Here is a 26,939-nt window from a genome sequence, read left to right as displayed (position 1 = left end):
TCCCGGGACACTGCCCGCTCCCTCTCCTGGGACACCCTGCGCTCCCTCTCCCGGGACTCCGCCTCTCCCTCTCACGGGAGACAGCCTCTCCCTCTCCCGGGACACCCCGCGCTACCTCTCCCGGGACACCGCCCGCTCCCTCTCACAGAACACCGCCGCTTCTTCTCCCGGGTCACAGCCTCTCCCTCTCCTGGGATACCGCCCGCTCCATAGCCCGGGAGATGGGCAATCACTCTCCCGGGACACCTTGCGCTCCCTGTCCCGGGACACCGACCGCTCCCTCACCGGGACACCTTGCGCTCCCTGTCCCGGGACACCAACAGTTCCCTTTCCGGGTACACCGCCCACTCCCTCTCCCGGGACACCGCCCGCTCCGTCTCCCGGGACACCGCGCGCTCCCTCTCACAGGACATTGCTCGCTCCCTCTCCCGGGACACCGCCCGCTCCCTCTCCCGGGACACCGCCCGCTCCCTCTCCCGGGACACAGCGCGCTCCCTCTGCCGGAACACCGCGCGCTCCATCGCCCGGGACTCGGCCGCTCCCTCTCCCGGGACATCACGTGTTCCCTCTCCCGGGACATATCCCACTCCTTCTCCCCGGACACGGCCAGCTCCCTCTCCCGGGACACGGCCCACTCCCTCTCCCGGGACACAGCCCGCTCCTTCTCCCAGGACACGGCCCGCTCCCTCTCCCGGGACAATGCCCACTCACTATCGCGGGACACCCGGCGCTCCCTCTCCCAAGACACACCGCGCTCCCTCTCCCGGGACACCCCGCGCTCCCTCTCCCGGGACACCGCCCGCTCCCTCTTACGGGACACCCCGCGCTCCCTCTCCCTTGACACCGCCCGCTCCCTCTTACGGGACACCCCGCGCTCCCTCTCCCGGGACACCGCCCGCTCCCTCTTACGGGACACCCCGCGCTCCCTCTCCCGGGACACCGCCCGCTCCCTCTTACAGGACACCCCGCGCTCCCTCTCCCGGGACACCACCCGCTCCCCCGCCCACTCCCTATCCCCGTCCACGGGACACAGCGGCTCCTTCTCCCGGGTCACGTGGGCATGGGCAGAGTCGCTGAAGAGCAGCAGGCGGTCGGTCCATACGACCCACACCTGTGGCTGAGCTGCGATTCCGATCGGACAAGACACGTCGGACTCATCCCCAGAATGTTGCTCGGGAATTGGGCCGTGTTTGTGGCTGCCGCCACGCCCCTCAGAGGGAACGTGTTTCACTTTGCACGTCAGCGCGATGCAAAGATGAAGAAAGAAAGCAGAGAGAGCAGCAGAGGCTGGGTCTTTCTGGGTGGAGCTGCCGGTGGCTGGGTTAGTCGATGGTTCGAGGGTGCTGATTCTTATTCCAGCCGCAGCAGCAACTGCTTAATTTTGATGCCTGGAACTGTGGAATTCGTGCTGAATTTTAATCAGCGGGGCCGGCTTGGCAGCAAGGAGAGCACAGCTCTCAGCAGGCCGGGCTCCAGCCATCGTCTGCCAATAGCTGGTGGCTGGAACATGTATTTCTAAATCTGCGTTACCCACTGACAGTGTACGATAAGATCAACTCACTCAGTAATTTGGGCAGCATAGAATCCTTATTAATGGTTAATATTCAAATGAATTTGCATGCACACAGCTCGCTGGGATGGTGTTGTTACACAACACTTAGTCTTCTGTCTTTCTTTCAGCCCTAAGGGATAACCGGATTGAACTGGTTCGATCTTCGTGGCATGAACTGAGCATCAACATCAGCGAGGTCACGCTGTCAGATGAAGGCCAGTACACGTGTTCCCTATTCACTATGCCCGTGAAGACTGCCAAAGCCTTTCTCGTAGTGCTGGGTGAGTATTACCGAGATTGACACCGAATGTACAGCACAGGAACAGGCCATTGGGCCCAACCGCTCCGTGCCGGGGTTGATGCTCCACACCAGCCTCCTCCCACCCCGCTCCATTTCACCCCGTCACCATATCCCTCTGTTCCTTTCTCCCTCATGTGTTTATCCAGCTTCCCCTTAAATGCATCGATACTGTGATAGATTCACAGAGCACACAGCGCACAAGCTGTGAAGATGGAGCAGCTTTCCCGAACTCTCTGTGGAAGCTGCTTCTTGTCAGGTGACCTGACGTGTTTATCAAACACTCTTGCTGCAGTAACACAATACGTCCACAGTGTGGAGCTGCGGACATTGCACTTCTCCCTCCTTAATGAAGAAGTTATTATAACAAACATCATACATAATTTGCATGCTTATACATAGCAAAGGATTTGAACTTACTTTGCCATATTTACAAATTAAGCTGAACCACTTGTTTTCTGTTTCGAAGAGGATACCTTTGCTCTTGAACAGAATCTTCCAAACATGATGTCGAATTCAAACTCATTCGAGGCTGATCCTGAGGAAAGTTTTCCTCCAAGGGATGCCCTGGATTTCCATTTGAACTCTCTCTAACACCAGACTGTTTGTTTTCCCAACTCGGACTCAGACTTAACTTCTGACTTTCTCTTGGATTTGTTTCCAGTACATTGGATGTAGGATTTGCTACTGGTGTATCAAAACTATCTGATGAGTCAGAAATAATTGAATCATTCCCACCTTCAACTCCTTCCAGGTCTGTAGGTAAAATAGGAACAAACATGAACAATATGAACAAACCTAACCTGTCCATTATCAAACATCTTGACCAAATATGTGCGAGGACCACATATCTTCACCACTCTTCCTGGTAACCATTTTAACCATTTATGGTGATGGTTCTTCACTCTCACCTTCTGGTTTAATTTCACACTTCTCTCTTTTACTCTACCTCTATCACGATTCTCTTTCTGTCTTAATTGTGTCTCTTCTGCGGACTGTGCCAAGTTTGGTTTTAATAACGAGAATCTGGTTCGTGGCTGTCGTTTGAGAAACAACGCTGCTGGTGTTCTACCAGTAGTTGTATGAGGAATATTACGGTACATTATTAGAAACTTTGCCAATTTGTGATCCAATGACAACTGTCGTTTCTTTGGATTTGGACCAACATCTGTTTGATGAGGGTGCATTTTACAATTTGTACAGTGCGCTCTGCTGCACCATTTGAAACAGGGTGGTACAGTGGAATCTTGGTATGTTTCACACCATTTTTGCTCGTGAATTGTGCAAATTCTTCTGAACGAAATTGTGGTCCATTATCAGAAACAATTCCGTCTGGGAGGCCAAATGAAGAAAATAAACTTCGCAAAATGTCGAATGTTTTACTTGTTGTTATTTTCCACATTGGGAACACCTTGACCCACTTCGAATGGCTATCAATCACAGTGAACAATTGTTGTCCTTCTAACTCAGCAAAATCAATATGTAGCCCTTGCCACATCCTGGGAGGCCATTTCCATGGCTGTAATGGTACTGGTGATGGTTGCTTGCTTACCGATTGACATGTCGTACACTGACTCATAATGTACTCTATATCTTTATCAAGACCTGGCCACCATAAGTAACTGCGTGCAAAACTCTTGGTCAAGCACATTCCCAGGTGCTCATCATGGAGATCTTCTAATAATTTGGACCTGAATTTATTTGGTATAACCACTCTTGCACCCCACATGATACAATCTTTATCGACTGATAATTCATTCCTACGAATGAAGAATGGATGAATATCTTTGTCTGTTATCTGGTTTGGCCATCCATTTGCAATATAATCATACACCTTTGACATCACTGGGTCACGTTTGGTTGCTCTACCAATCTCTTCAGCTGTGACTGGCAGTTCATCAATGTATGAAAAATAAAACACTTCTTCCCTATCGGGTGTAACTTGTGATGGTGAAGACAATCTAGACATAGCATCAGCATTACTGTGATCAGCTGATCATCTGTATTCAATATCATATGTATATGCTGACAAAATCAAAGCCCATCTCTGCATTCGGGCTGCAGCTAATGTTGGAACTGGGGACTTTGGAGGGAGGATTGCTTATGGTCCATAACGATAGTAACCTTATGACTATACAAGTATTTGTGGAACTTCTTGACCCCAAAAATTAATGCCAAAGCTTCCCTTTCGATTTGTGCATAATTACTCTCACTGGCACTGAGTGCGTGAAGCAAAAACAATTGGTCTCTCCTCCCCACTACGTAATACATGAGAGATCACTGCCCTAACTCCATACGGAAAGGCATCACATGCTAGCTTAATCTCCTTAGATACGTCATAGTGAACTAACATGGTGCTCTCTACCAATTTGCTTTTACACTCCTTGAATGCTGTATCGCATTCTTCTGACCACTTCCAATGGACCTGTTTTTCAATAGTTCATTCAGTGGATGTAATACTGTAGCCAAATTTGGTAGGAACTTCCCATAATAGTTCAAAAGACCCAAAAATGAACGAAGTTCAGTGACATTCCTGGGAGTGGGTGCATTTCTGATTGCATCCAGCTTTCCCATGGTTGGATGTAAACCATCTTTGTCTACTCTGTACCTTAAGTACGCCACTGAGTTTTGAAATAACTCACACTCACGAGCAGACACTCGTACTCTGTGCTTCTCTAGCCGTTTGAGGACTTCATTCAATATATTATTATGAATTTGCCTATTTGGTGCTGAAATCAGTATGTCATCCAACTATCATACTACCCCTTCAATACCTTGCAAAATCTGGTTCATCACCCCTTGGAATATGGCAGGGGCAAAAGACTCTCCAAGCGGTAGCCTATTAAATTGATATAGGCCTAGATGAGTATTTATAGTCAAACATGACTTGGACTCCTCATCTAGTTCAAGCTGTAGGTAGGCATTCATAAGATCCAGTTTTGAGAAGATCTGACCACCTTTCTGTTGAGAACAAATCTTCTACATTTGGCAATGTATTGGGGACATTACCCTCTAGAACCTGGTTTACGGTTACTTTATAATCACCACACAGTCTTACCTTACCATCGGACTTAGGTACAACAACAATGGGTGTAGCCTAATTACATCGATCTATCTTCGAAATAATGTTCTCCGTCTCTAGTCTTTTGAGTTCTTGCTCAGCTTTTTCCTTGAGTGCCTACAGTACAGAACATGGCTTACAGTAAACCGATTTAGCGTCCTTCTATACCCTGACACTCGCCTTGAAGCCTTGGATCGGACTGCTCATTTCGCAGAACACCTTTGGATCATTCTTGATGACATCATCCTTTGATGCAAATCTCGTTTCAACACGGAAAATCTCACTCCAATCCAGCTTCAGTGATCTCGACCAATTTCTTCCTAGTAAGACAGGCATGTCTCCTGCCACTACTATTAGAGGCAAGCTCTGAACTTGATCCTTGTATTTCACCGGTACGGTGATACGACCTACCACAGGAATGTTCTCTCCCGAGTTGCCTCGCAGCTCTATCTTGGATTTCTCCAATGGGAAATCACGCAATTTGTCGAGGTATAGCGACTCCGGTACTACACTCACGGATGCAATAGTGTCGATTTCCATGGGTTCCTGCAACATCTATGTAGCTAATGATACTTTTCGAATCACTGTCCGTTAACCTCGTGCTCCTGATGACGTTTAATTCTAACATCTCCTCATCCTGTTGTTGTTCTTCCATGCTATGTAGTCTCTGGGGATTTCTACTCATAGCTTTGAAAGCTGGTTTACCCTTCAGTCAGCATGCCTTCGCAAGATGCCCAGTTTTCCTGCAGAAGAAACACTCTGCCATCACATATGGACAACTTTGAGCAATGTGTTGTCCCCGGCACCGATAGTAGGCCTTCAATGCTCTGTTACAATTTCCAGTTTCTGAGACTTTGGGCCCCCACCGCCTTTTACTTTGAACCTGCAGGTGATTCACCTCGGTTGTCTGACGACTGAAAATATATGAAATTCTCGGGAATATTGGCTGACCATGCTCATCGACCTAGCTGTCTGACAAGCGATATCAAAAGTCAAGTTAGGCGTTGTCAATAACTTTCTTCTGATCGCATCATTTTTCATCCCACAAACAAAATGGGGTCTCAATGCTCGGTGCTAAAAGTTTACGAAATTACAGTGAATAGATAGCTTTTTTAATGCTACAATGTACTCACTGATATTTACATCCGCTTTCTGATTTCGTATACCGAAACGATAGCATTCAGCAATTTCCAAGCGTACAGGGTTGTAGTGCTGTTCCAGCTTAGTTAAAATCTCCTTAAGCATTGTCATTTGGCTCGGCAGACACCAGCAAATTTATCAGCGTTTCATACAACTCAGGCCCAGCTTCAGTTAAGAAAATGGCTCTTTTTCATTCCAACACCGTCCGGTTCTGGTCTGCATTCTCTGGGACTTCGATTATGTTATTTGCAGTGAAATACATTTCTAGCCGATCCACATAGACTTTGAATCTTTCCTGGTCACGTTTCTATTCCCCTAAATGCCCCATCACTCCCACAGGTGCAGCCATTTTGACTCTGGCAGTTCAACAGTGTGCTCGTAATTTACCTCGGATTTGTAGCTGTAATCAAAACAGAGAAGCTCTCAAAGTCGCTCTGTCAGCTGGCTGAATCCTTCACCAACAAAAATTTCAGCTTTGCTTTATCCAATTATCCCTTTTGTCGTCGCCATTTGTGATAGATTCACAGAGCACACAGCACACAAGCTTTTAAGAAGAAGCAGGTGACCTGACTTGTTTATTAAACACTCTTGCTGCAGTAACACAATACGTCCACAGTGTGGAGCTACAGACATTACATATACTATTCACCTTAACCACTCCCTGTGGCACCACTCTCTGGGTAAAGATATTCCTCCTGAATTTCCTATTGGATTTATTAGTGATTATCTTATATTGATGAGCCCTAGTTCTGGATTCCCCACATGGAAAGATTTTCTCTGCGTCGACCCTATCCAACCCCTTCATAATTTTAATGAGCTCTATTAGGTTGCCCCTCAGTCTTCCCTTTCCTAGAGTAAAGATCCCAACCTGTTCAGTACATTGGGAAGCTTATTTTCAAACAGGTGTTTATCAGTAAACATGCAACTGAAAGAGGGGGCTGAAATTCAGTCGCGCAAGAAAGCTGGTGCACCTGTGATTTTTTTTTCTGTACTTACCGCACGGATCCATGATGCAGTCGGAAGAGCGATTTCCAGGACTTTGAAATTTGTTCAAAGTCCTATAGGAAATCTCATAGTGGGGATGGGAGATCGACAGGAAGGCAGGCCGAAGGGCTGAATATGGGTCGGACCGGGATTCCGGCATTGTCAATCAGCGCTGGAGTAGTGGCGATGTCACAGAGCATGTGCGTCACCATGCGCTCTCCCCTCCGTTAAAGGGGAGAGAATCGGGCGTTTTAAATCTTCAGCCACTGGGGCCACCGGGGAGGGTTTCGGCCGGGCCAGTGGCCTGGCACTTGAGGGACATCACGAGCCAGGTGGAGAGCAGATAGCCCTTGTCACCGACCAGCCAGCCGCGAGCTTGAGGTGGAGGCTGGAAGAGTGTTGGCACACCGGTCTGGTGCAGGATGAAGTCATCGTGGCTGCTGCCAGGATAGCGGGCATTGACATTGAGGATTCACTGTCTGTGGTCGCACACCAACTGCACATTAAGTGAGTGGTAGCCTTTGCGGTTCCGGAAGATCTCAGGATTGTTATTCGGTGCCTGCAAAGCCACGTGTGTGCAGTCATTGGCACCCTGCACCAATGAGGAATCCCGCCATCCGCTATCACATACACACTAGTACTCCTCCTCTCTGGTGATGGGGAAGCCAATGTAGTCCCTTCTCCTACTGTAGAGAGTCTCTGTGACCTCTCGGATGCAGCGACGGACGGCGAACTGCAAGATGTTAGCAATGTCTCCTGTTGCAGACTGGAAGGATCCGCTGGTGAAGAAATTGAGGGGGGTGGGGCGGTGACCTTGACTGCCACTGGGAGAGCCGTGGTCGCCCTGGTCTGAGGCTGGAGGTCTGGTTGCAGGAGGTGTCAGAGTTCTGTGAAGCAGAGCCTAATAATACACTGCTACTCGCTTGATTGGAGGTAGGGGAAGAGCTCTCGGAATACCCTCGGAGGATAAGGCCTCCTGTTGAGAGCCCTGATGCTCCTCCTCCCACTGGCCACATGTTCCAATCTCTCTCGCTGCCTTCGCTCCCTCTGCCACAGATCCTGGAGGGTGAGGTTAGACTGCCAGTACAGCCCCCATGACTTTTAGCAAGTGTTATAGGTTGAAGCTTTGCAGAAATAATTGTGGAGTTTTATACTTGCTAGAACACTCTCTAATACTTAAGAACCATGAAATGAATAAGGAAAACTCTTGCAGTGGCAGGAAGTAGCACACAGCCACTCAAACTGCAAATCCCTGTCAGATGCCAGTGATTGGTGATGATCCCTTTAACTATCATTGCTGGAGCCGGCTGCCTGCTGCTGCATGCCAGCTCAACCTGTCGTTGCTTTCTCCATTGTAACGAAGTTGGGAGATCAGGCATCAAGTGAGCGTTGCACACTCACTGACGTCATGATCTCCGTGATGGTGAGGTCCCTGCCGATCGCGTTCAGCGGCAGCGCTACCCGGCAACAATATAGAACCGCCATCAGGTGTCATTGGAGCTCTCAATGGAGTTTTAGCACCATCCCGTGATGCAAACATGTGGCGCAAACCACACGAATTTCTCCTCCGTAACCTTCAGTCTCAGAGCCGGTACACAGATACCCAAGGTAGGGGTTGCCAACCTCCAGGACTGCAGTGGAGTCTCCAGGAATTAAAGATTAATCTCCAGAACATGCCAGGAGAAACCCGGAGAAAAATCATACAGGTGATTTAAACAAAATTGTGTTTTTAAAAAATTTCCGTTGAAGAATTTGTTTATTGATTGGAGATGGGAAAAAAGGCTGTTTGACTGAGAGTGAAGAATAATCCAATCAGTGGAGAGTCTGTTTGCTTTCCTATTGGCCGTGGGAAGGCGGGCCACCACAAGGATGGGCGTGTTGAACAACCAATGGCAGGAGTGTGGGTGGGGGGGCACCTCGGGAATGGGCGTGTTGAGTGACCAATGGCGGGAGTGTGGGGGATGGGCATGTTGAGTGACCAATGGCGGGTGTGTGTGTGGGTGGGGCACTGCGAGGATGGGTGTGTTGGACAACCAATGGCGGGAGTGTGGGTGATGGAAATGTTGAGCGACCAATGGCGGGTATATGGGGGCGGGGCACCATGGGGATGGGTGTGTTGAGCGACCAATGGCGGGAGACTGGGGGCGGGGCACTGCATGGATGGGCGTGTTGAGCGACCAATGGCGGAAGTGTGGGGGCAGGGCACCACAGGGATGGGCGTGTTGAGCGACCAATGTTGAGAGTGCGGGGGCAGGACGGTTGGAGTCAGGTGGTCAGGTAGTGAAACCTCGGGCAATGTGTCCAGCCAGAGATGGTGGTGGGCCTGCGGGTGACCTCGCTACTCCTGGCTTTCTGAGGCCTCAGTGGTTTGGATTTTAATCTCAGGTTGGGGAATTATTTTCAGGCCGGGCTCGTTCAATTGGTTTGAAATGGAAGCTAGATGTGTATCGAGGAAGAAATGGGATTGATGGTGAAATGATGGATGGTTGCATGCAACATGAGGCCTCCTGAGCTCATGGGGACCTGCTGGGCCAAGGGCGGGTCAGCTGGCAGGCCCCTGCAATGGAGGTTGACAGGTCACACAGATAGTTGGGGCTTTCCCAGCACATGCTGCAGGAGAGGGAAAGCATCCATCAGGTGATTGATTGGGTGGGCTAGAGATAGAATCAGAGAACCTGACAGCACAGACGGAGGCCATTCAGCCCATCGTGTCTGTGCCGGCTCCTCGCCCAATTTAGTCCCACGCACCAGCTGATTCCTCATAACCCTGCATGTTAGATCTGTAGAAGTGGCGTAAAGGAACATAAAGGCTGGTTCGCCCTCTGAATTTCCTTAACCCCAGCTGGTGACACAACAGAAAAGTCCTGCAGGAATTGTTGGGAGGCTGTATGGGGAGCGTGTTGCTCCTCCAACACTCTGCGTACCTCAGCAGGAGTCCTGCCTCTTCACTTGGCCAGCTAGTCCCTGGGGACCGCCAACCACTAGGTCATCATCAACGCCGCCCCACCGCCCCCCCGAACCCCCAGAGTGCGATGTTCCCAGTGCGGCCAGATCACAAAGTCACTGTCCATCCCCCTGCACACATGCTGCGGCCAAAACTGCACAAAACACGCATGTGGACCCTTATTTTGCTGAAATTTAAAAATACTCTGTGTTATCGGCAAGCTGAGCTGTACTGAGAGGCGGCAGTACAGTGACTGATCTACACTCCGGTGTACTGTTTAGTCATTCAGTGACATGAATCCTTTAACCTTCAGTTACAATTCATCCGAGAACAACCTCTGATGCCCTGCATTAGGTAAATTATAAGCATGAATTGGCGATTGGTAAATGCAATTTACTTCAGTCTAGATTAGAGGACAGTACTGAACTAATGAAAACAAATTAAATGTGACATTCGATTGAGGCAACAATATGGAAAATGTAATTATCCCAGGGGGAAAGGGAATGAAACATTCGGAAAGAGGCCTGTTTATTGAAAGGTGACAGTTTGAAAAATAAATTATTTTACTACATCGGTGGAATGTACAGGCAGATTTATCTCCTTAATTACTTTTATTTTTGATTCACGGTTTAACAAATTACTGCAGAGGGACAGAGAACAGAGAGTGCTGGATATGAGAATCTGTTAGATTCTGAGGGAGAAAACACCTCACACACAGTGTTAACCTGTTACTGGGGTTACTGACTGGGCCTCACACACACAGGGTTAACCTGTTACTGGGGTTACTGACTGGGCCCCACACACACAGGGTTAACCTGTTACTGGGGTTACTGACTGGGCCTCACACACACACAGGGTTAACCTGTTACTGGGGTTACTGACTGGGGTTCACACACACAGGGTTAACCTGTTACTGGGGTTACTGACTGGGGTTCACACACACAGGGTGAACCTGTTACTGGGGTTACTGACTGGGGTTCACACACACAGGGTTACCCTGTTACTGGGGTGACTGACTGGGCCTCACACACACACAGGGTTAACCTGTTACTGGGGTTACTGACTCAGGTTCACACACACAGGGTTAACCTGTTACTGGGGTTACTGACTGGGGTTCACACACACAGGGTTAACCTGTTACTGACTGGGCCTCACACACACACTGTTAAATTGTCACTGGGGTTACTGAAAGGGCCTCACACACACAGGGTTAACCTGTTACTGGGGTTACTGACTGGGTTCACACACACAGGGTTAACCTGTAACTGGGGTTACTGACTGGGTTCACACACACAGGGTTAACCTGTTACTGGGGTTACTGACTGGAGTTTATACACACAGGGTTAACCTGTTACTGGGGTTACTGACTGGGCCTCTCACACACACAGGGTTAACCTGTTACTGGGGTTACTGACTGGGGTTTATACACACAGGGTTAACCTGTTACTGGGGTTACTGACTGAGCCTCTCACACACACAGGGTTAACCTGTTACTGGGGTTACCGACTGGGGTTCACACACACACAGGGTTAACCTGTTACTGGGGTTACTGACTGGGCCGCTCACACACACAGAGTTAACCTGTTACTGGGGTGACTGACTGGGGTTCATACACACAGGGTTAAGCTGTTACTGGGGTTACTGACTGTGCCTCACACACACACAGGGTTAACCTGTTACTGGGGTTACTGACTGAGCCTCACATACATAGGGTTAACCTGTTACTGGGGTTACTGACTGGGGTTTATACACACAGGGTTAACCTGTGACTGGGGTTACTGACTGGGGTTTATACACACAGGGTTAACCTGTTACTGGGGTTATTGACTGGGGTTCACACACACAGGGTTAACCTGTTACTGGGGTTACTGACTGGGCCTCACACACACAGGGTTAACCTGTTACTGGGGTTATTGACTGGGGTTCACACACACAGGGTTAACCTGTTACTGGGGTTACTAACTGGGTTTCACACACACAGGGTTAACCTGTTACTGACTGGGCCTCACACACACACTGTTAAATTGTTACTGACTGGGCCTCACACACACAGGGTTAACCTGTCACTGGGGTTACTGACTGGGGTTTATAACACACAGGGTTAACCTGTTACTGGGGTTACTGACTGGGCCTCTCACACACACAGGGTTAACCTGTTACTGGGGTAACTGACTGGGGTTCACACACACACAGGGTTAACCTGTTTCTGGGGTTACTGACTGGGATTTAAACACGCAGGGTTAACCTGTTACTGGGGTTACTGACTGGGCCCCACGCACACAGGGTTGCCCTGTTACTAGGGTTCCTGACTGGACCTCACACACACAGGGTTAACCTGTTACTGGGGTTACTGACTGGGGTTCACACACACAGGGTTAACCTGCGAGTGGGGTTACTGACTGGGGTTCACACACACACGGTTAACCTGTTACTGACTGGGCCTCACACACACACTGTTAAATTGTAACTGGGGTTACTGACTGCGCCTCACACACACAGGGTTAACCTGTTTCTGGGGTTACTGACTGGGCCTCACACACACAGGGTTAACCTGTTACCTGGGTTACTGACTGTGCCTCACACACACACAGGGTTAACCTGTTACTGGGGTTACTGACTGTGCCTCACACACAGGGTTAACCTGTTACTGGGGTTACTGACTGAGCCTCACACACACAGGGTTAATCTGTTACTGGGGTTACGGACTGGGCCTCTCACACACACAGGGTTAACCAGTTACTGGGTTTACTGACTGGGCCTCACACACACAGGGTTACCCTGTTACTGGGGTTACTGACTGGGGTTCACACACACAGGGTTAACCTGTTACTGGGGTTACTAACTGGGTTTCACACACACAGGGTTCACCTGTTACTGACTGGGCCTCACACACACACTGTTAAATTGTTACTGGTGTTACTGACTGGGCCTCACATACACACGGTTAACCTGTTACTGACTGGGCCTCACACACACACTGTTAAATTGTTACTGGGGTTACTGACTGCGCCTCACACACACAGGGTTAACCTGTTACTGGGGTTACTGACTGGGCCTCACACACATAGGGTTAAACTGTTACTGGGGTTACTGACTGGGGTTCACACACACATGGTCAACCTGTTACTAAGGATATTGAATGGGGTTCATACAGACAGGGTTAAGCTGTTGCTGGGGTTACTGACTAGGCCTCTCACACACACAGAGTTAACCTTTTACTGGGGTTACTGACTGTGGTTCAAACACACACAAGGTTAACCTGTTACTGGGGTTACTGACTGTGCCTCACACACACAGGGTTAACCTGTTCCTGGGGTTACTGACTGGGGTTCATACACACAGGGTTAAGCTGTTACTGGGGTGACTGACGAGGTCTCTCACACACACAGAGTTAACCTGTTACTGGGGTACTGACTGGGGTTCACACACACACAGGGTTAACCTGTTACTGGGGTTACTGACTGTGCCTCACACACACACAGGGTTAACCTGTTACTGGGGTTACTGACTGTGCCTCACACACAGGGTTAACCTGTTACTGGGGTTACTGACTGAGCCTCACACACACAGGGTTAACCTGTTACTGGGGTTACTGACTGGGGTTTATGCACACAGGGTTAACCTGTTACTGGGGTTACTGACTGGGCCTCTCACACACACAGGGTTAACCTGTGACTGGGGTTACTGACTGGGGTTTATACACACAGGGATAAGTTGTTACTGGGGTTACTGACTCGGCCTCTCACACACACAGGGTTAACCAGTTACTGGGGTTACTGACTGGGCCTCACACACACAGGGTTAACCTGTTACTGGGGTTACTGACTGGGTCTCACACACACAGAGTTAACCTGTTACTGGGGTTACTAACTGGGTTTCACACACACAGGGTTAACCTGTTACTGGGCTTACTGACTGGGGTTCATACACACAGGGTTAACCTGTTACTGGGGTTACTGACTGTGCCTCACACACACACAGGGTTAACCTGTTACTGGGGTTACTGACTGGGGTTTATACCACACAGGGTTAACCTGTTACTGGGGTTACTGACTGGGCCTCACACACACAGGGTTAACCTGTTACTGGGGTTACTGACTGGGGTTCACACACACAGGGTTAACCTGCGAGTGGGGTTACTGACTGGGGTTCACACACACACGGTTAACCTGTTACTGACTGGGCCTCACACACACACTGTTGAATTGTAACTGGGGTTACTGACTGGGCCTCACACACACACAGGGTTAACCTGTTACTGGGGTTACTGACTGTGCCTCACACACAGGGTTAACCTGTTACTGGGGTTACTGACTGAGCCTCACACACACAGGGATAACCTGTTACTAGGGTTACTGACTGGGCCTCTCACACACACAGGGTTAACCTGTTACTGGGGTTACTGACTGGGCCTCTCACACACACAGGGTTAACCTGTTACTGGGGATACTGACTGGGGTTTATACACACAGGGTTAACCTGTTACTGGGGTTACTGACGGGGGTTCACACACACACAGGATTAACCTGTTACTGGGGTTACTGACTGTGCCTCACACACACAGGGTTAACCTGTTACTGGGGTTACTGACTGTGCCTCACACACATGGTTAACCTGTTACTGGGGTTACTGACGGAGTCTCACACACACAGGGTTAACCTGTTACTGGGGTTACTGACTGGGGTTCATACACACAGGATTAACCTGTTACTGTGGTTACTGACTGTGCCTCACACACACACAGGGTTAACCTGTTACTGGGGTTACAGACTGAGCCTCACACACACAGGGTTAACCTGTTACTGGGGTTACTGACTGGGGTTTATACACACAGGGTTAACCTGTTACTGGGGTTACTGACTGGGCCTCTCACACACAGGGTTAACCAGTTACTGGGGTTACTGACTGGGGTTCACACACACAGGGTTAACCTGTTACTGGGGTTACTAACTGGGGTTTATACCACACAGGGTTAACCTGTTACTGGGGTTACTGACTGGGCCTCACATACACAGGGTTAACCTGTTACTGGGGTTACTGACTGGGCCTCACACACACACTGTTAAATTGTAACTGGGGTTACTGACTGCGTCTCACACACACAGGGTTAACCTGTTTCTGGGGTTACTGACTGGGCCTCACACACACAGGGTTAAACTGTGACTGGGGTTACTGACTGTGCCTCACACACAGGGTTAACCTGTTACTGGGGTTACTGACTGAGCCTCACACACACAGGGTTAATCGGTTACTGGGGTTACGGACTGGGCCTCTCACACACACAGGGTTAACCAGTTACTGGGTTTACTGACTGGGCCTCACACACACAGGGTTACCCTGTTACTGGGGTTACTGACTGGGGTTCACACACACAGGGTTAACCTGTTACTGGGGTTACTAACTGGGTTTCACACACACAGGGTTCACCTGTTACTGACTGGGCCTCACACACACACTGTTAAATTGTTACTGGGGTTACTGACTGTGCCTCACACACACAGGGTTAACCTGTTACTGGGGTTACTGACGGGGCCTCACACACATTGGGTTAACCTGTTACTGGGGTTACTGACTGTGGTTCACACACACAGGGTTAACCTGTTACTGGGGTTACGGACTGGGCCTCTCACACACACAGGGTTAACCAGTTACTGGGTTTACTGACTGGGCCTCACACACACAGGGTTACCCTGTTACTGGGGTTACTGACTGGGGTTCACACACACAGGGTTAACCTGTTACTGGGGTTACTAACTGGGTTTCACACACACAGGGTTCACCTGTTACTGACTGGGCCTCACACACACACTGTTAAATTGTTACTGGGGTTACTGACTGTGCCTCACACACACAGGGTTAACCTGTTACTGGGGTTACTGACGGGGCCTCACACACATTGGGTTAACCTGTTACTGGGGTTACTGACTGTGGTTCACACACACAGGGTTAACCTGTTACTGGGGTTACTGACTGGGTTTCACACACACAGGGTTAACCTGTTACTGACTGGGCCTCACACACACACTGTTAAATTGTTACTGGTGTTACTGACTGGGCCTCACACACACAGGGTTAACCTGTTACTGGGGTTACTGACTGGGGTTTATACCACACAGGGTTAACCTGTTACTGGGGTTACTGACTGGGCCTCACATACACAGGGTTAACCTGTTGCTGGGGTTACTGACTGGGGTTCACACACACAGGGTTAACCTGTTACTGGGGTTACTAACTGGGTTTCACACACACAGGGTTAACCTGTTACTGACTGGGCCTCACACACACACTGTTAAATTGTTACTGGTGTTACTGACTGGGCCTCACACACACAGGGTTAACCTGTTACTGGGGTTACTGACTGGGGTTTATACCACACAGGGTTAACCTGTTACTGGGGTTACTGACTGGGCCTCACATACGCAGGGTTAACCTGTTACTGGGGTTACTGACTGGGGTTCACACACACAGGGTTAACCTGCGAGTGGGATTACTGACTGGGGTTCACACACACACGGTTAACCTGTTACTGACTGGGCCTCACACACACACTGTTAAATTATAACTGGGGTTACTGACTGCGCCTCACACACACAGGGTTAACCTGTTTCTGGGGTTACTGACTGGGCCTCACACACATAGGGTTAACCTGTTACCTGGGTTACTGACTGTGCCTCACACACACACAGGGTTAACCTGTTACTGGGGTTACTGACTGTGCCTCACACACAGGGTTAACCTGTTACTGGGGTTACTGACTGAGCCTCACACACACAGGGTTAATCTGTTACTGGGGTTATGGACTGGGCCTCTCACACACACAGGGTTAACCAGTTACTGGGTTTACTGACTGGGCCTCACACACACAGGGTTACCCTGTTACTGGGGTTACTAACTGGGTTTCACATACACAGGGTTCACCTGTTACTGACTGGGCCTCACACACACACTGTTAAATTGTTACTGGTGTTACTGACTGGGCCTCACATACACACGGTTAACCTGTTACTGACTGGTCCTCACACACACACTGTTAAATTGTTACTGGGGTTACTGACTGTGCCTCACACACACAGGGTTAACCTGTTACTGGGGTTACTGACGGGGCCTCACACACATTGGGTTAACCTGTTACTGGGGTTACTGACTGGGGTTCACACTCACAGGGTTAACCTGTTACTGAGGTTATTGACTGGGGTTCATACAGACAGGGTTAACCTGTTCCTGGGGTTACTGACTGGGGTTCATACACACAGGGTTAAGCTGTTACTGGGGTGACTGACGAGGTCTCTCACACACACAGAGTTAACCTGTTACTGGGGTTACTGACTGGTGTTCACACACACACATGGTTAACCTGTTACTGGGGTTACTGACTGTGCCTCACACACACACAGGGTTAACCTGTTACTGGGGTTACTGACTATGCCTCACACACAGGGTTAACCTGTTACTGGGGTTACTGACTGGGGTTTATACACACAGGGTTAACCTGTTACTGGGGTTACTGACTGGGGTTTATACCACACAGGGTTAACCTGTTACTGGGGTTACTGACTGGGCCTCTCACACACACAGGGTTAACCTGTTACTGGGGTTACTGACTGGGCCTCTCACACACACAGGGTTAACCTGTTACTGGGGTAACTGACTGGGGTTCACACACACACAGGGTTAACCTGTTACTACGGTTACTAACTGGGTTTCACACACACAGAGTTAACCTGTTACTGGGGTTACTGACTGGGCCTCTCACACACACAGGGTTAACCTGTTACTGGGGTAACTGACTGGGGTTCACACACACACAGGGTTAACGTGTTACTGACTGGGCCTCACACACACACTGTTAAATTGTTACTGGTGTTACTGACTGGGCCTCACACACACACGGTTAACCTGTTACTGACTGGGCCTCACACATACACTGTTAAATTGTTACTGGAGTTATTGACTGCGCCTCACACACAGGGTTAACCTGTTACTGGGGTTACTGACTGGGGTTCACACACACAGGGTTAACCTGTTACTGGGGTTACTGACTGGGGTTCATACACACAGGGTTAAGCTGTTACTGGGGTTACTGACTAGGCCTCTCACACACACAGATTTAACCTGTTAATGGGGTTACTGACGGGGGTTCACACACACACAGGTTTAACCTGTTACTGGGGTTACTGACTGTGCCTCACACACACAGGGTTAACCTGTTACTGGGGTTACTGACTTTGCCTCACACACATGGTTAACCTGTTACTGGGGTGACTGACGGAGTCTTACACACACAGGGTTAACCTGTTACTGGGGTTACTAACTGGGTTTCACACACACAGGGTTCACCTGTTACTGACTGGGCCTCACACATACACTGTTAAATTGTTACTGGAGTTATTGACTGCGCCTCACACACAGGGTTAACCTGTTACTGGGGTTACTGACTGGGGTTCACACACACAGGGTTAACCTGTTACTGGGGTTACTGACTGGGGTTCATACACACAGGGTTAAGCTGTTACTGGGGTTACTGACTAGGCCTCTCACACACACAGATTTAACCTGTTAATGGGGTTACTGACGGGGGTTCACACACACACAGGTTTAACCTGTTACTGGGGTTACTGACTGTGCCTCACACACACAGGGTTAACCTGTTACTGGGGTTACTGACTGTGCCTCACACACATGGTTAACCTGTTACTGGGGTGACTGACGGAGTCTTACACACACAGGGTTAACCTGTTACTGGGGTTGCTGACTGGGCCTCACACACACAGCATTAACCTGTTACTGGGGTTACTGACTGGGGTTTATACAAACAGGGTTAACCTGTTACTGGGGTTACTGACTGGGTCTCTCACACACACAGGGTTAACCTGTTACTGGGGTTACTAACTGGGTTTCACACACACACAGGGTTAACCTGTAGCTGACTGGACCTCACACACACACTGTTAAATTGTTACTGGTGTTACTGACTGGGCCTCACACACACAGGGTTAACCTGTTACTGGGGTTACTGACTGGGTTTTATACCACACAGGGTTAACCTGTTACTGGGGTTACTGACTGGGCCTCAAATACACAGGGTTAACCTGTTACTGGGGTGACTGACTGGGGTTCACACACACAGGGTTAACCTGCGAGTGGGGTTACTGACTGGGGTTCACACACACACGGTTAACCTGTTACTGACTGGGCCTCACACACACACTGTTAAAATGTAACTGGGGTTACTGACTGCGCCTCACACACACAGGGTTAACCTGTTTCTGGGGTTACTGTCTGGCCCTCACACACACAGGGTTAACCTGTTACCTGGGTTACTGACTGTGCCTCACACACACACAGGGTTAACCTGTTACTGGGGTTACTGACTGTGCCTCACACACAGGGTTAACCTGTTACTGGGGTTACTAACTGAGCCTCACACACACAGGGTTAACCTGTTACTGGGGTTACTGACTGGGCCTCTCACACACACAGGGTTAACCAGTTACTGGGTTTATTGACTGGGCCTCACACACACAGGGTTACCCTGTTACTGGGGTTACTGATTGGGGTTCACACACACAGGGTTAACCTGTTACTGGGGTTACTAACTGGGTTTCACACACACAGGGTTCACCTGTTACTGACTGGGCCTCACACACACACTGTTAAATTGTTACTGGTGTTACTGACTGGGCCTCACATACACACGGTTAACCTGTTACTGACTGGGCCTCACACACACACTGTTAAATTGTTACTGGGGTTACTGACTGCACCTCACACACACAGGGTTAACCTGTTACTGGGGTTACTGACGGGGCCTCACACACATTGGGTTAACCTGTTACTGGGGTTACTGACTGGGGTTCACACACACAGGGTTAACCTGTTACTGAGGTTATTGACTGGGGTTTATAAACACAGGGTTAACCTGTTACTGGGGTTTCTGACTGGGCCTCACACACACACAGGGTTAACCTGTTACTGGGGTTACTGACTGTGCCTCACACACAGGGTTAACCTGTTACTGGGGTTACTGACTGAGCCTCGCACACACAGGGTAAACCTGTTACTGGGGTTACTGACTGGGGTTTATACACACAGGGTTAACCTGTTACTGGGGTTTCTGACTGGGCCTCTCAGACACACAGGGTTAACCTGTTACTGGGGTTACTGACTGGGGTTTATACACACAGGGTTAACTTGTTACTGGGGTTACTGACTCGGCCTCTCACACACACAGGGTTAACCAGTTACTGGTGTTACTGACTGGGCCTCACACACACAGGGTTAACCTGTTACTGGGCTTACTGACTGGGGTTCATACACACAGGGTTAACCTGTTTTGCGGTTACTGACTGTGCCTCACACACACACAGGGTTAACCTGTTACTGGGGTTACTGACTGAGCCTCACACACACAGGGTTAACCTGTTACTGGGGTTACTGACTGGGGTTTATACACACAGGGTTAACCTGTTACTGGGCTTACTGACTGGGGTTTATACCACACAGGGTTAACCTGTTACTGGGGTTACTGACTGGGCCTCTCACACCCACAGGGTTAACCTGTTACTGGGGTTACTGACTGGGCCTCTCACACACACAGGGTTAACCTGTTACTGGGGTAACTGACTGGGGTTCACACACACACAGGGTTAACCTGTTACTGCGGTTACTAACTGGGTTTCACACACACAGAGTTAACCTGTTACTGGGGTTACTGACTGGGCCTCTCACACACACAGGGTTAACCTGTTACTGGGGTAACTGACTGGGGTTCACACACACACAGGGTTAACGTGTTGCTGACTGGGCCTCACACACACACTGTTAAATTGTTACTGGAGTTATTGACTGCGCCTCACACACAGGGTTAACCTGTTACTGGGGTTACTGACTGGGGTTCACACACACAGGGTTAACCTGTTACTGGGGTTACTGACTGGGGTTCATACACACAGGGTTAAGCTGTTACTGGGGTTACTGACTAGGCCTCTCACACACACAGGGTTAACCTGTTACTGGGGTTACTGACGGGGGTTCACACACACACAGGTTTAACCTGTTATTGGGGTTACTGACTGTGCCTCACACACACAGGGTTAACCTGTTACTGGGGTTACTGACTGTGCCTCACACACATGGTTAACCTGTTACTGGGGTTACTGACGGAGTCTCACACACACAGGGTTAACCTGTTACTGGGGTTACTGACTGGGGTTCCTACACACAGGGTTAACCTGTTACTGCGGTTACTGACTGTGCCTCACACACACACAGGGTTAACCTGTTACTGGGGTTACAGACTGAGCCTCACACACACAGGGTTAACCTGTTACTGGGGTTACTGACATGGGGTTTATACACACAGGGTTAACCTGTTACTGGGGTTACTGACTGGGCCTCTCACACACAGGGTTAACCAGTTACTGGGGTTACTGACTGGGGTTCACACACACAGTGTTAACCTGTTACTGGGGTTACTAACTGGGGTTTATACCACACAGGGTTAACCTGTTACTGGGGTTACTGACTGGGCCTCACACACACAGGGTTAACCTGTTACTGGGGTTACTGACTGGGTTTCACACACACAGGGTTAACCTGCGAGTTGGGTTACTGACTGGGATTCACACACACACGGTTAACCTGTTACTGACTGGGCCTCACACACACACTATTGAATTGTAACTGGGGTTACTGACTGGGCCTCACACACACAGGGTTAACCTGTTACCTGGGTTACTGACTGTGCCTCACACACACACAGGGTTAACCTGTTACTGGGGTTACTGACTCGGCCTCTCACACACACAGGGTTAACCAGTTACTGGGGTTACTGACTGGGCCTCACACACACAGGGTTAACCTGTTACTGGGGTTACTGACTGGGCCTCACACACACAGGGTTAACCTGTTACTGGGGTTACTAACTGGGTTTCACACACACAGGGTTAACCTGTTACTGGGCTTACTGACTGGAGTTCATACACACAGGGTTAACCTGTTACTGGGGTTACTGACTGTGCCTCACACACACACAGGGTTAACCTGTTACTGGGGTTACTGACTGGGGTTTATACCACACAGGGTTAACCTGTTACTGGGGTTACTAACTGGGCCTCACACACACAGGGTTAACCTGTTACTGGGGTTACTGACTGGGGTTCACACACACAGGGTTAACCTGCGAGTGGGGTTGCTGACTGGGATTCACACACACATGGTTAACCTGTTACTGACTGGGCCTCACACACACACTGTTAAATTGTAACTGGGGTTACTGACTGGGCCTCACACACACAGGGTTAACCTGTTACCTGGGTTACTGACTGTGCCTCACACACACACAGGGTTAACCTGTTACTGGGGTTACTGACTGTGCCTCACACACAGGGTTAACCTGTTACTGGGGTTACTGACTGAGCCTCACACACACAGGGATAACCTGTTACTGGGGTTACTGACTGGGCCTCTCACACACACAGTGTTAACCTGTTACTGGGGTTACTGACTGGGCCTCTCACACACACAGGGTTAATCTGTTACTGGGGATACTGACTGGGCTTTATGCACACAGGGTTAACCTGTTACTGGGGTTACTGACTCGGCCTCTCACACACACAGGGTTAACCAGTTACTGGGGTTACTGACTGGGCCTCACACACACAGGGTTAACCTGTTACTGGGGTTACTAACTGGGTTTCACACACACAGGGTTAACCTGTTACTGGGCTTACTGACTGGGGTTCATACACACAGGGTTAACCTGTTACTGCGGTTACTGACTGTGCCTCACACACACACAGGGTTAACCTGTAACTGGGGTTACTGACTGAGCCTCACACACACAGGGTTAACCTGTTACTGGGGTTACTGACTCGGGTTTGTACACACAGGGTTAAACTGTTACTGGGGTTACTGACTGTGCCTCTCACACACAGGGTTGACCAGTTACTGAGGTTACTGACTGGGGTTCACACACACAGGGTTAACCTGTTACTGGGGTTACTAACTGGGTTTCACACACACAGGGTTAACCTGTTACTGACTGGGCCTCACACACACACTGTTAAATTGTTACTGGTGTTAATGACTGGGCCTCACACACACAGGGTTAACCTGTTACTGGGGTTACTGACTGGGGTTTATACCACACAGGGTTAACCTGTTACTGGGGTTACTGACTGGGCCTCACATACACAGTGTTAACCTGTTACTGGGGTTACTGACTGGGGTTCACACACACAGGGTTAACCTGTTACTGGGGTTACTAACTGGGTTTCACACACACAGGGTTAACCTGTTACTGACTGGGCCTCACACACACACTGTTAAATTGTTACTGGTGTTACTGACTGGGCCTCACACACACACAGGGTTAACCTGTTACTGGGGTTACTGACTGTGCCTCACACACAGGGTTAACCTGTTACTGGGGTTACTGACTGAGCCTCACACACACAGGGTTAATCTGTTACTGGGGTTACGGACTGGGCCTCTCACACACACAGGGTTAACCAGTTACTGGGTTTACTGACTGGGCCTCACACACACAGGGTTACCCTGTTACTGGGGTTACTGACTGGGGTTCACACACACAGGGTTAACCTGTTACTGGGGTTACTAACTGGGTTTCACACACACAGGGTTCACCCATTACTGACTGGGCCTCACACACACACTGTTAAATTGTTACTGGTGTTACTGACTGGGCCTCACATACACACGGTTAACCTGTTACTGACTGGGCCTCACACACACACTGTTAAATTGTTACTGGGGTTACTGACTGCACCTCACACACACAGGGTTAACCTGTTACTGGGGTTACTGACTGGGGTTCACACACACAGGGTTAATCTGTTACTGAGGTTATTGACTGGGGTTCATACAGACAGGGTTAAGCTGTTGCTGGGGTTACTGACTAGGCCTCTCACACACACAGAGTTAACCTTTACTGGGGTTACTGACTGGGGTTCAAACACACACAGGGTTAACCTGTTACTGGGGTTACTGACTGTGCCTCACACACACAGGGTTAACCTGTTCCTGGGGTTACTGACTGGGCTTCATACACACAGGGTTTAGCTGTTACTGGGGTGACTGACGAGGTCTCTCACACACACAGAGTTAACCTGTTACTGGGTTTACTGACTGGGGTTCACACACACACAGGGTTAACCTGTTACTGGGGTTACTGACTGTGCCTCACACACACACAGGGTTAACCTGTTACTGGGGTTACTGACTGTGCCTCACACACAGGGTTAACCTGTTACTGGGGTTACTGACTAAGCCTCGCACACACAGGGTAAACCTGTTACTGGGGTTACTGACTGGGGTTTTTACACACAGGGTTAACCTGTTACTGGGGTTTCTGACTGGGCCTCTCAGACACACAGGGCTAACCTGTTACTGGGGTTACTGACTGGGGTTTATACACACAGGGTTAACTTGTTACTGGGGTTACTGACTCGGCCTCTCACACACACAGGGTTAACCAGTTACTGGTGTTACTGACTGGGCCTCACACACACAGGGTTAACCTGTTACTGGGCTTACTGACTGTGGTTCATACACACAGGGTTAACCTGTTACTGGGCTTACTGACTGGTGTTTATACCACACAGGGTTAACCTGTTACTGGGGTTACTGACTGGGCGTCTCACACACACAGGGTTAACCTGTTACTGGGGTTACTGACTGGGCCTCTCACACACACAGGGTTAACCTGTTACTGGGGTAACTGACTGGGGTTCACACACACACAGGGTTAATCTGTTACTGCGGTTACTAACTGGGTTTCACACACACAGAGTTAACCTGTTACTGGGGTTACTGACTGGGCCTCTCACACACAGGGTTAACCTGTTACTGGGGTAACTGACTGGGGTTCACACACACACAGGGTTAACGTGTTACTGACTGGGCCTCACACACACACTGTTAAATTGTTACTGGTGTTACTGACTGGGCCTCACACACACACGGTTAACCTGTTACTGACTGGGCCTCACACATACACTGTTAAATTGTTACTGGAGTTATTGACTGCGCCTCACACACAGGGTTAACCTGTTACTGGGGTTACTGACTGGGGTTCACACACACAGGGTTAACCTGTTACTGGGGTTACTGACTGGGGTTCATACACACAGGGTTAAGCTGTTACTGGGGTTACTGACTAGGCCTCTCACACACACAGGGTTAACCTGTTACTGGGGTTACTGACGGGGGTTCACACACACACAGGTTTAACTTGTAATTGGGGTTACTGACTGTGCCTCACACACACAGGGTTAACCTGTTACTGGGGTTACTGACTGGGCCTCACACACATGGTTAACCTGTTACTGGGGTTACTGACGGAGTCTCACACACACAGGGTTAACCTGTTACTGGGGTTACTGACTGTGCCTCACACACACACAGGGTTAACCTGTTACTGGGGTTACAGACTGAGCCTCACACACACAGGGTTAACCTGTTACTGGGGTTACTGACTGGGGTTTATACACACAGGGTTAACCTGTTACTGGGGTTACTGACTGGGCCTCTCACACACAGGGTTAACCAGTTACTGGGGTTACTGACTGGGGTTCACACACAGGGTTAACCTGTTACTGGGGTTACTAACTGGGTTTCACACACACAGGGTTCACCTGTTACTGACTGGGCCTCACACACACACTGTTAAATTGTTACTGGTGTTACTGACTGGGCCTCACATACACACGGTTAACCTGTTACTGACTGGGCCTCACACACACACTGTTAAATTGTTACTGGGGTTACTGACTGTGCCTCACACACACAGGGTTAACCTGTTACTGGGGTTACTGACGGGGCCTCACACACATTGGGTTAACCTGTTACTGGGGTTACTGACTGGGGTTCACACACACAGGGTTAACCTGTTACTGGGGTTACTGACTGTGCCTCTCACACACAGGGTTGACCAGTTACTGAGGTTACTGACTGGGGTTCACACACACAGGGTTAACCTGTTACTGGGGTTAGTAACTGGGTTTCACACACACAGGGTTCACCTGTTACTGACTGGGCCTCACACACACACTGTTAAATTGTTACTGGTGTTACTGACTGGGCCTCACACACACAGGGTTAACCTGTTACTGGGGTTACTGTTGGGGTTTATACCACACAGGGTTAACCTGTTACTGGGGTTACTGACTGGGCCTCACATACACAGGGTTAACCTGTTGCTGGGGTTACTGACTGGGGTTCACACACACAGGGTTAACCTGTTACTGGGGTTACTAACTGGGTTTCATACACACAGGGTTAACCTGTTACTGACTGGGCCTCACACACACACTGTTAAATTGTTACTGGTGTTACTGACTGGGCCTCACACACACAGGGTTAACCTGTTACTGGGGTTACTGACTGGGGTTTATACCACACAGGGTTAACCTGTTACTGGGGTTACTGACTGGGCCTCACATACGCAGGGTTAACCTGTTACTGGGGTTACTGACTGGGGTTCACACACACAGGGTTAACCTGCGAGTGGGGTTACTGACTGGGGTTCACACACACACGGTTAACCTGTTACTGACTGGGCCTCACACACACACTGTTAAATTGTAACTGGGGTTACTGACTGCGCCTCACACACACAATGGGTTAACCTGTTTCTGGGGTTACTGACTGGGCCTCACACACACACGGTTAACCTGTTACCTGGGTTACTGACTGTGCCTCACACACACACAGGGTTAACCTGTTACTGGGGTTACTGACTGTGCCTCACACACAGGGTTAACCTGTTACTGGGGTTACTGACTGAGCCTCACACACACAGGGTTAATCTGTTACTGGGCTTCTGGACTGGGCCTCTCACACACACAGGGTTAACCAGTTACTGGGTTTACTGACTGGGCCTCACACACACAGGGTTACCCTGTTACTGGGGTTACTGACTGGGGTTCACACACACAGG

General features: G+C 49.6%; 1 protein-coding gene across 1 annotated transcript in view; it reads left to right on the top strand.

Moving 5' to 3' along the window:
• Nucleotides 1-1,060: 1,060 nt before the first annotated feature.
• LOC139275513 (cell adhesion molecule 2-like) overlaps nucleotides 1,061-26,939 on the top strand; it is a 414,901-nt gene continuing 389,022 nt past the window's right edge. Inside the window, exons 1-2 of the mRNA XM_070892683.1 lie at nucleotides 1,061-1,496; nucleotides 1,681-1,833. Coding sequence (XP_070748784.1) covers nucleotides 1,061-1,496; nucleotides 1,681-1,833 — 589 coding nt within the window. The remainder of the gene's footprint in view (nucleotides 1,497-1,680; nucleotides 1,834-26,939) is intronic.

This window comes from Pristiophorus japonicus, chromosome 11 (assembly GCF_044704955.1).
Source record: "Pristiophorus japonicus isolate sPriJap1 chromosome 11, sPriJap1.hap1, whole genome shotgun sequence".
Lineage (NCBI taxonomy): Eukaryota > Metazoa > Chordata > Chondrichthyes > Pristiophoridae > Pristiophorus > Pristiophorus japonicus.
Note: the sequence above shows the minus strand (reverse complement) of the source record. Positions and strands in the feature narration are given on the sequence as shown.